This window comes from Polyergus mexicanus, unplaced genomic scaffold, assembly GCF_030449975.1.
Source record: "Polyergus mexicanus isolate NDT 795.1 unplaced genomic scaffold, iyPolMexi1.0 SCAF_17, whole genome shotgun sequence".
NCBI lineage: Eukaryota > Metazoa > Arthropoda > Insecta > Hymenoptera > Formicidae > Polyergus > Polyergus mexicanus.
In genome coordinates this window covers 5634282-5646094 of record NW_027223337.1, presented here as the reverse complement: position 1 = coordinate 5646094, position 11813 = coordinate 5634282, and the positions used below count along the sequence as shown (strand labels likewise).

Genomic DNA, 11813 nt, shown 5'->3' with positions numbered 1-11813 from the left:
TTTACTAAAATTTAAAGACATATAGGATTCTTATGCTCATAAGAGCAGCTTTATGGAAACGTGGCTTAATTTCCACACAATACATGCACAGCCGGCAGATAATGTCAGTGACGTGAAAAGCTGTGAAATGAAACTACCCAATCGCATCTAACGCACAGACATTTATCACTTTTCGGAGTTGCTAGTTGCTAGAACGCCAATTTTTTTTTGACATACCGATCGCTATGTTTTCCTTTCACATATTACAATGCATCTTAGCATTTTGTTTGTAACGTGTTAATATTGCCGCGAAACGAAATGTACATTCTCGATTAAATTGACCGATATCTTTCATGTCGCACGTGTGTCTCATCGGTTTAAAATTGATCCAATCTGATAATGTAATGAGAATGACTAGTTTTTGGAGAACGGCAGTAAAAAAAAACTCGTCTGATTTTTGACAGAAATTTTTCATTCGCTTTCACAAACGAATCCCCGCGATAGTGAGCGCGTTATGGATTTTCGTTGGCGTTAAATATAACGTTGACAATAAGCATAGCGTGAGTGTAAATACACTTTTTATGTCATCGCCGCTTTTATCTCTTAATCGTGTCTTAATCTTTTAGTGTGTCGCAATGCTAACGGCAATGAGAGGGGAATCTCGACTGTGTGTAAGTCACCTGTAAAGATGGTATGTATATTTTTATAGATTTTTATTTTATATGAAAAAAATTCTAACGAGATGATCTCTGAGTTAGTTAAAAAATGTATCGATTAATTTAATTAAAATTAATATATTTTTAAATGTTTTACGACAATTGCGTTAAAATTGTGTTAGGAAATACATATATATTTAACAGTTATACATTTTTTTTTTCTTGCTGTTACAAGTCATAAATATACATTATAAATAACTGTATCTCAAGGAATCCTATATATAACAACACATATTTTCATTATAGATTTATAAACTAAATAAATTGTACAATTTTCTATGGATTAATATAGAATAATTGTATTGCAAACAAGATGTAACACACTATGATTTTCTAAAGAATTTTGTATCTCAACTTTCAGTATATAAAAAATAAATAAGTTGTGGAAACTGTAAATATGTCGATTTGATTGCCAGAATGCAAGATGAGATTCAATAAGCAGGAACTATTAACATTGGCCACGCAGCCTTCACAGAAATTCGAGAAAGAAGGTGTCCTGTATTTGAGAGAACGACAAGAAGGCTTCTTTCGCAGAACAGAAAGTGAGTCCTCAGAATATATCTACAGGGTGTAACAGAGCGCCTGTACCAGCAATTTTTTGAGGAAATAACGCATTTTCGTGAAAAGTATTTCATGCAAAAGTTGTAGAGCTTTAAGTGGCGCATTATATAATAATATTAGTATGATCTTGAATAGCACCGTCGATGTCATATAAAAATCACTTTGAATTTCTTAAATGGAACCCCCTATTTTTCATTACATATTCTTGTAGCTTACCTCGCGAGCTTTTTAAAACACTATAATAAAGTATTTTTTCATTCAGTACTTTTTGAGTTATATTATATTGTAATCTGACATATTTTGATATAAAAAATAAAATATTTTGTAAAATATTCAGTTTTCGATAATCTTACCGTAATACTTTTATGTACAGAATAATGAGACAAATCAATTAGTGCAAAAAAAAAAAAAAAAAAATTGTTTAAAAAATATATTGTAAATTTATTTTCTTAAAAACAATTATTTTTTATTTTAACTGATTTGTCTCATTATTCTGTACATAAAAGTATTACGGTAAGATTATCGAAAACTGAATATTTTACGAGATATTTAATGTTTTATATCAAAATATGTCAGATTAAATTATAAAATGACTCAAAAAGTACTTAATGAAAAAATACTTTATTATAGTGTTTTGAAAAGCTCTCGAGGTAAGCTACAAGAATATGTAATGAAAAATAGAGGTTTCCATTTAAAAAATTCAAAGTGTTTTTTATATGACCTCGGCGGTGCTATTCAAGATCATACTAATATTATTATATAATACGCCACTTAGAGCTCTACAACTTTTGCATGAAACATTTTTTACGAAAATGCGTTGTTTCCTCAAAAAACTGCTGATACGGGCGCTCTGTTACACCCTGTATATACAAACAACAATAAATATTTATTTGAATTAAAATAATAGCATCATCTTAGCATATAAAATTAATGCATGATTTTATCTATCTCTTATTTATATTGTATACGTCTTGAGAGAATAAATTTATATGATGTACAAACTTTTTCATTTGATGTTTAATGTAGAGCCTGAAACTCGCCATCTTGTTCAGATTGTTAAAGTATGTTATGACTAAAGATATCATGAGTAAAAGAGACTGCATTTGATTGAAGCTTTATTTTAATAAGAAAAAGAAGATAATGTTATTTGTTAATGTCATTTAAAATATTTGTATATTTACTAGAGCTTGTTGTTTAACATGTAAACATATATCGATAGTAATGGGATGTATTAAATGTATATAAATAGGTATGACAGAATGTATTGCACGAAGTAGATTTTATCAGTTCCCATAAATTGCCCCATATGAATCGTCGTGCGATAACAGCGGAGATACCGATAATTCTTATTATCTCTCTGTTCTTTTATATTATGGTATGGCTTTGCACGAAATATGAAACATATGTTTTGCATATTGAATAATGTTAATATTAGAAATTTTGTGAAAGTATTAAAAGTAGAGAAGTTTATTTAGTTATCCTTTTTTTATAAATTATACATTATTCAGGATTTATCTAGTTATTTTAAATACTAAAACAAAATAATTATTTAAATATATTACAAGATGAATATACATTTAATAATATAAAATATTTTAAAATTTGTTGAGAATAAAATTTCAATTTTAATTATGAAATATTTTTGGCATCATTATAATATATATAATCCGGTACTGAGTCCGGTACTATGACCACTAGTATACGATGTTTCATCATTTTACTCGACATAATTACCAACCATTAATGATAAAGGACAATTATTAATAACATATATTAATGAAAGAAAAAGATCGGTAGATTCTCATTTCATTTTTACATGATTAATCAAATCGATTCGCCCTGACATCATCGCATAGAAAAGAGAAATTATAAATTAATACTTTTTTCTTTTATTGGGATATCGTTATGTCTAGCAGCTATCAGTACCTCGTGCAATTTCCAGGTACAGGTAAAAAACCCGAGAACAAAAATCAAAGAGGAAGATCGCATAAGAGTCTACGAAACCTCAATTGCGTTACAGCCGGCGCGAGCAAAGGTATATTATCCGAGTACGTTTACGTACTTATTTGAAACCCATCTCACGTTCCCGTCATTTTTACGCAATTAACACACATTCTTTAACGGTCCGATTAATCTTAATTAATGTATATAGTCGTTTTCCTCGACACTTACAAAAAACACTTGCAAGAGTGATTCGATATACACGCTTGAACGAGATTGATCTCGTATTTTGTCGGTTGCATATTAAAAATTGGTTGAAGGAAAATGGAATGTGAATAAACTGGATATTAAACTTTTAGCTGGAATTTAAGATTTCTATTGTAATTTCTCGCATTTAATATGCGATTTAATTAGCTTTAAATGTTTTTTTCTATCGAGATTACTTATTTTTGTTGGCTTTTTCGCTATTTGACAATGACAGATGATTTGATATTTGCATGCGTATTTATATTAAGCTTTTGATTCTCGATTTACCAGGACTTAAGTATACTATTTTTTTATTAGCTTATATTATAGCTCGTATAATTGTTCCTTTTAATAAGACTTTTGAATAAGACATTATAAAGAATCGCTTTCGGCGAATCGAGGATTAATTGCATGTGGGATAGAATGCTTTGCATGTTTCATATAGCTTCTTTCCGGTGGAAGTTTTATATATGAGAGGGAAAAATCGTAGCAGTTTAATTCATGAATATTCGCGTCACGATATATATATATATATATATATTAAATTATAAGTATATGTATTTTAAAATTTAATCTAAAAAATATAGAACAAAAGAACATGTAAAGAATCTTAATTTGAATGCAATTCTCGTGTCGTGAATACTCGTAGCTCAAGATCGCATCGATCGCATTGATTTTAACGAAGAGAATAAAAAGAAGAGATTAAGGACATATATAGCGATGTAATAATGAAATATTAATAAGGGCAATAAATCCCACGAGAAAACTTGTTCGCTCTTGAAAGGGCGTGTCTTCAAGATCGAATGCGCCATATATGTTGTCACAGAAATATTCTACATAAAATTTAATGAAAAATAATGATTTATAATACAAAAAGTTTCATTTTAGCGTTAATCAATATTCATAAGATAGTTCATAATGACAATATGTCATTATTAAAGTATACAAATTAAAAATTTTAGCTTGTTTTCTCAAGAAAGAAACATTTTCACTTGGACTTATTATTATTATGAACTGTTATTATTATGTATTATTATTATGAACTGTTACATATCTACGAAAATTTGATTATCACTACTAATCACCAGTCTGCGAAGGATTAAACAACGCTGTTCTTCTCTTTTTCATCTTTTCCTTTGCCATTTGCTACCGTACGCGGAAATCCCCTAACAAAATTTTCCAGCGTACGAACGGTTGTGCCTAAGCTGCTACTCTTCTGCTTCTGTTGTACAGTAAGTCTCGAACGATGGTGCAGACTGCGAGGCAATCTTTTGTTCTATTTCAAATCGCGAGAGCAGTGGTCGGAGCCGCTGGGGGTGATTATACTGGAGCAGTGTACGGTCCGCATAGATCCGCCCAGCAATCACGTCCCTTATGGATTCAGCATAGGCAAGTATTCGCGCACTCTCTTTTTTTCTTTCTAACGCATCATTGCAATCGGTGCATCGACGATGCGTCCGTCGTCATCATCGTCGTCTGCATGCGTGCATGCGGTTTCAACGTAGCGTGCAAGGCGACGTCAAAAGCACAGAAGGAAACATGTTGCAGTTTTCGACGGAGGCTTGTTTCAACAGCTAGGCGCCAACACTGCCGAAGAACGGGACAGCTGGTTGCAAGCATTGCAGCTGGCCAGTTACGAGTGCATGAGAAGTCAATTGCTATCGTTGCGACAGCGCATCGAGGCTTTCAGCGAACACAAGCACGACACCGACATTCAAATGTTGCGGTTTCAACGTGGGACTTTCACAGGTTGTGCGAATACTGAGAATAGATCTTTTGCCTGAATATACATGTATGCATACGCATATATAAAAGAGTAATTGAATAAAATAAAGTAGTTTTGTCAACATGCTCTGTAACATATTGATTATTTATTAATTGCAGTTTTATAAAGTTTGAATGTATAATCTTTCTTCTGTAATATTGAATTATTATTTAATAGATTTTGACAAAAATATTTATCTCAAGATTAAATTTTTCAAATTATTTAAAATAGAATTTTTTATGAAGATATTCATAAAAAACTTTGTTAAATTTTCATTAAAAAAAAGAAAAATATCAACATGATACTTGTGACAAAACCCAGTTTTACTACTCAGTTTACATTTTTTATAAGTAATGATAGAGCATAATGATATCAAATCAATTTAATATTATTAGTTTCATGTTGAATTTATTTTCTCAGATCCGGCGGAAGTACCAATGTGCGAGATATCATTAGCCTGCGATAATCTATTATGCGATGGACACGGTCGACCACCTACTCCCGTTTTAGAGATAGATGTACAGTCGAGATCTTCCAAGACTTGGATTAAATATGCACGAACGGAAGTCGTTGAGGTAATGACGAAAAATATTCAAAGTGAAATTTTTCTTAAATCGTACAATTGCATAAACTTTTCTTCATGGCTCATTTCAGCGAAGTAGTAATCCAAATTTTTTAACTACGGTAAGTTTTCGAGCTAGCGATGGTTTGACCACTGACACGAAAATTAGAATAACCGCATACGACGTCAGGGAAAGAGTCAGCCAGACCGCAACTCCGATAGGAAGTGCAATAGTAATGTTCAACATAGTACAAGATACTCCGAGGTAATTTTAACTGGACTATATCGTTATTGAATAAAATAAAAATGCTATTGAGAAAACAAAACTTTTAAATTGGAATTTTAATTTTACTTCTAAATTGAAATTTTATATTCAAAATAATATATTGTAATTTTCTGTTTTGTTTATTAAGCTTTCTGTTATATAATTATATATTTTTAACTTTTCTTTCTTTGTTGGTTCTAGATTAAGGATACCATTAAAATCGGCGAGAACAACGACAGTCGGATTTTTAACGATTAATGTATGGAACCTGGAAGCTGAAGATAAAGGGAATAGCACAGAAAGTACACCATCACGAAATGCAATATACAATAGTAACAATCAACAACAGGTAATGAATTAATTTAAAATCAAGAAGTATCTTAGATAAATTCGTCATTATATTACTATTATATAGAAATACAAATATTACATTTTACATTTATATTCTTATCTTATATTTTTAAATAATATATTTTAGCTGCCTTCGCATAGACGTTCCCAATCGTTACCTCCAAGACTAGGGACGAAAATCAAGTTTCCACATCAGGGCCAGTTGAAACTTTTGTTTGCAAATCCATTTGTCCAGACTTACAGGTAAGTTTCTGTACTTTTAACGATTATGGCCAACTTAATTTTGACGCATTTATAGCTATAATCCATAATGCGAATATCATAGATTCCATTCTGGACTAGGCGGTGATATTTGCGTACATGAAATTATGGCGGAGAGCAAGCTCTGTTTCCAGTTTCCCCAGCATTTATTGTAAGTATATTTCATATTGTTTTATATATTATCAGTATGGAACTGTGAAGTAACATAGTGATAAATTGTAGGGGTATTTGGATACAGGAGGAAAAGGAATTGCTACAAGAAGTAGCTGGAATGGGAGAATTGAGGGAACCTTGGCATACGAAGCAAATCGAATTGCTCGATCGTCATCTTCATTTGTTACATCTGTATTCTCAAGCCAAAGAAAACTTATCTGCTTATAAAGGCAAGCATATTGATATATCTATATTTATTTGTTATGAAATTTATTCTGTAATAAAACAATAATTTTATAATAAACTACTTAGAATATGCAAAAAAAAAAAATAGAAAAACAGATTTAATATGCTTTTAAAAATCTGATGATTCGAATTTTTCAGGAAATTATTTCAAACAGTCATCGAGGAAAAATGATCGTATTCTCGAATTCGCGCCTTTGAATTTGCATCTTCAAAGAATGTGGGTTCACAATGACACATTAAATAAATGCGGATTTTACGATTTTATTAGCGTAGGAGCATTTACCGCTCATTCCCACAAAAGCAAAAACGGCGGACTCATAAGGTATACAATATAAGATTAACATGTACACTTTTATTCAAGTGATCGCTAAAATAAAATACTAATATAATTGTTGATATATTTCTTTTATTGCATGCAGATTGGTGCAGGCACTAAAGGAGTCGCCCATGCGAAGTAATCAACTCTATCAAGGAACATCCAAGATTACAATGGCACATGACGCAATCCAAGCGATCAAACAATTACGCCGGGACGTTGTAGAGGCAATGAGATCCTTGATGAAACTCGCTAAGGAGAAACAAACGAGCGGCATGCTACCGATATGCGAGGATATGATTACGAAGACCAGGATTTTACTTAGTCTCTGGGATCCAGGCTTGGTGGAAGAGGCGTTAACGTTTCTGGAAGAATACAAAGTTGCGAAGGTTCAGGAAGATTCGACCACATCGGATGACACTTTGACATTAGACTTCAAGATCAATCAATCCTTATCACCATTCAAACGAATTACCCAGCAGTTGAACTTTGATCTGAGGAGTCCCGATTTTGACGATTTTGTTACGCCTGATACTCCCGAATGTATGCAGGATATTTGGTCGAAAAGTAACATTAAAAATGGTGAATACGCTCCCATATCATATTCAAGAAATGATGTACCCAACAATAATGCCGGCGACATCGCAGAAGAGAATTTCGTAATATTTCCGGATGTGGAGGACTATCCCAAACAAACAGAAACAGAGCAGACTGACGAAAACCTTCAGCGAAATTATGATAACGAAAAAAAAGAGAGTTATGACGAAGACAGGGAGGACTTGAAGAATGATGCCGATCCGTGCAAGCGTTTTCTAGATACGCAAAAGATGTGCAATTCACCGTCTGCGAATTATTACAAACCCACAGACGAGCCGGAACCATGGGATCTCACTCAGTTGAATATCGAGGCAAGCGTTATGTGCCTCGTGTCAAAAGTGAAGTTTCTCTGTGGCAGATGCAGCAGTCCGGCTGTACGTTTACGCAATAAAGGTAGCTTAGGCAGGTCGCAGAGTTTCAAAGGTTGCCTGCCGAGTAATCGGCACAACACCGAAGTCGTTACCATTCAACCGAAGAACGGACTCAAGTGCGAAGAATCAAACAAATTGCTGGACGAATCGAACGAACAGCGGCAGCAGTCCAGTCCAGGATTGGAGAAACCGGCGTTCTCCAAAGCGAAAGAAGGTAAGAAACGTGCGTAGTATATAGTAAATAGATTTCTCACGTAAAAAAACCGTAGTAAAAATGTGCAACGTAATATGCATTGTTAGGGATAACCGATACTTATTGTAACTCGTCTTCCAATGAAGTGTGCCAAGCGGTCGATTCGATGACGCGTGTAATCAAAAGTAATTCGGGACAGAGGAATAAATTCACCGAGGGTCTGGACTTCGCATCGATTGTCGATTGGACGAGCGAGCTGAGACCGAGCATGAAAAAGTTACGACAAGCTATGGACGGACTGTTAAAAACTGCCAGACTAACGCATTCTGTGTTTCGTGTACAGGAAGATCCGAAAGCGGCGCAGCGTGCGTGCAACGTTCGCTATAGACGAGATGTTTGCTTCAGTCAAGCAGTATGTTTCTCGTCATTTTTTTGCATTATTCTGTAAAGTATAAAGATATATGGAAAAATCTGAGAATATTGTTGAAAAATTTTAGCTAACTGCCTTGGTAACAGGGATAATGGCGAAATTGTGGTGCCAACGACCCGATCCGATGTTTCTACTAATACTTACAACTCTGGGACCATTAGTTTCTTTCGAAGGCCTTCTTAGTTATTACGGAGACGAAATAGATATGTGGGGTGATATGGCCGTAGCGGTCGAAGACACGCACACCGTCACATTCATTCTGTCCAGATGTGGCATCCAACACAGGTAAAATAGAAACTTTATTTACAGAGATTACCGTGATTCTTGATCAAATTACATTTTCAAAAAATCTTTATCTGAACGTAAACATTATTTTTGCAGAATCGGGGGGAATGCTAACGCGTTCCAACTTCCTCTACCGCGCGTAGTAGGATCGCGGAGTGCACTGACAGTGATACTTCCGGTTCCTGATGCGATTTATTCTCTTCTGCCATTAGTACCATCCTCTCGACAAACATTATCGTTCAACGTGACTCCGGTATTTTTCAACATTGGCATTAACGAGATGGCTTCCTTGGCCGAGAGCCTCGGCACTACGAAGCCACAAGAGAAAAGTAATATGGATAACTTTGACAGGCTGAACGAGTATTATTTGAGATTTAAGAAACTGAATCTACCGACGGAACCTACATCCACACGTTGTAAGGATAAAACTAATTATATTTACTCTTTAAATCTTCTTACCAATAAAGGGATTTTAAAATTTATATATATATATATAATATTTATATGTATATATATACTCTTTTAGTTGCTGCTAGATCGATTCTAGGCCATACATTGTCGGATATGATGGTCAATTTAAAGATATGCGTGCAAGAGAAAGTCAATAAGAATGTAGAAATCTTGCAATTATCCTCGCAAATATGCCGAAAAATGCGCGGTTTGAGATTCACTAGTTGCAAGAGCGCGAAAGATCGAACCGGTATGTCGATTACTCTCGAACAAGTCAATATATTGTCGTCAGAGTATCATCTGGCTGAGGACGAGTATATGAGGGCCCTCGATTGTATGCGAAGGTAAGCGTAAAAAAAAAATTTGAGAAAATAAGTTTGAAAGACATCTTAGAGGTGAGAGCTTTTATAAGCATTCTTTAAAGATCTTATTTTCAAAAAAAAATATCTATGTCTCATAGAAAGTTAAATAGATTTTGAATTTCTTTCTTGTTATTGTTTGGGAAAATGTAAATTTTGGATTATTCGATTCGTGCGTTGCTCTCTGCTGTTTCAGCGAGGGCTGCCGTCGGGAAAATACGTGGAAGAACATAGGTGTACGTAAGTACGCGTTTAATAGCTTGCAGATTCTGACGTTGCCCAGACTATATCGACCGCCGATTGGTACGTACGGATCTGCCCAATCTTAAGGAATTCAATTAGCGTCAAGTACGCATATATTACATGAAATTAAATTCGACTCTTTCTGGCTGTGTAATTACGGATTAACTTCCGTAGTATGTGCTATAAGTATGTAGTACTTATTACAAAGTAACAGATGTTGAACGTCGAGATCGCCGTTCAGGTAAAAAAGTAATTCTTTAGAGAATTTATTGGGGACACGCGACTGGCACACGACTGGCACGTGTTAGGCATACGAAATGCAATCAGGGGCGTAGCAATAGATTAGTAAAAGGAAAGTGATATTTCTAGGTTTTCTCGTTAAATTTTTTCTTTCTACGCATTTTGAGAATCAAATAATTTTTAGCTATATAATTATAAATATATAGAATATTACAAGTTTTGTTGTCGAGCCTAATAACAGTAGCTATGTCCCCTTCTCTCGAAAGCACTATGTAAGTGCATTATTACCTAAATTTACAACGCAGAGCGGACACGAATGCAAGCTCGAGTATGTGACAAAGTAAGCGATAAATTATTTATGTAATACGTATTGTAACGAGGTTAGCTAGAATGCAGGAAATGAATCGGATTAGGATAAAAACTTTCCCGCCGATTTTTTTTTATTCATTTCTCGACTTTTAAGTGATTCTTCCAGTGTCATGAAACAGCAATTACTCGTCCATCCCGTTTCTATTTCTTTTGTGATACAAGTTTTTAATTTTGATCCGATTCACACCCTTTACTCCAATCCGCAATTGTTGGCGAGTTTTTGCAATATAATGCTTCGAATATCGTAAACGTTAAACATCATCAATTTGACGCAAATATATTTCATGAAGAATGTTGATAAGTCATAAATTATCATAGCAGTTTCCATCTCAGATTTGCACTATTATACGTGATATTTAGCGCTTGTTATATTCGCAAAACACGTATTGCAAAAGGTCTTTATTATATCTAATTGAATTTATCGTATTTGTTGAATCGTCGATTATTCGCCTTTACGGAAATAAGTAGCTCGGTGCCATCTTTTGCCATATAATTACTTACGGAATATCCGATAATATTAGCGTCATTCGAAGAAATGTCATGAAATCGCGTAAATATTATTCAAGAACATACGGCGTTGTATTTAACGAGAGAATGTTATTCTTCCTCGCACCAGTTTGCATGTGCGTGAAAAAATTATCGTGTTATATCCAACACTTTATCGTACAAAAGATCCCAGACACGAATAGACCTATAGTCGTATTTCCATCACTTCAATTGAATAATCTATTAAAGCGTTACCGTAAATATAGACGGTAGATTCCAATTGGTTGGAGATATACATTGTTTTCAATAAATTATTAATTTTACCCGATGTCGAATGAAAAGTTTGTTTTTTATCAATTCCGTTTTCAATTAAGTATAGCACAATAAAAAAATTCATATCTTTTATATGATATATATATATATATATA

The 11813-nt window shown here is 33.8% G+C and overlaps 1 protein-coding gene across 6 annotated transcripts; it reads left to right on the top strand.

Annotated features, from left to right (window-relative positions):
* Positions 1 to 127: 127 nt before the first annotated feature.
* LOC138940503 (inositol polyphosphate-4-phosphatase type I A) lies at positions 128 to 11786 on the top strand. Of its 6 annotated transcripts, none has more exons than XM_070309469.1 (19): positions 128 to 539; positions 606 to 670; positions 1112 to 1237; positions 3199 to 3291; positions 4677 to 4832; positions 4992 to 5192; positions 5629 to 5783; positions 5863 to 6035; positions 6237 to 6384; positions 6514 to 6629; positions 6712 to 6798; positions 6870 to 7030; positions 7185 to 7368; positions 7466 to 8544; positions 8631 to 8935; positions 9021 to 9238; positions 9335 to 9654; positions 9765 to 10032; positions 10244 to 11786. In XM_070309469.1, the coding sequence occupies exons 3-19, from the start codon at positions 1120 to 1122 to the stop codon at positions 10374 to 10376; spliced, it is 3915 nt and encodes a 1304-aa protein (XP_070165570.1). In that variant the 5' UTR covers positions 128 to 539; positions 606 to 670; positions 1112 to 1119; the 3' UTR covers positions 10377 to 11786. The 6 variants fall into 6 exon arrangements, with proteins under 6 accessions (XP_070165570.1, XP_070165573.1, XP_070165574.1 ...); XM_070309472.1 differs by having other exon boundaries at positions 1057 to 1237; XM_070309473.1 differs by having other exon boundaries at positions 8670 to 8935; positions 10244 to 11785.
* The last annotated feature ends 27 nt before the right edge of the window (positions 11787 to 11813 follow it).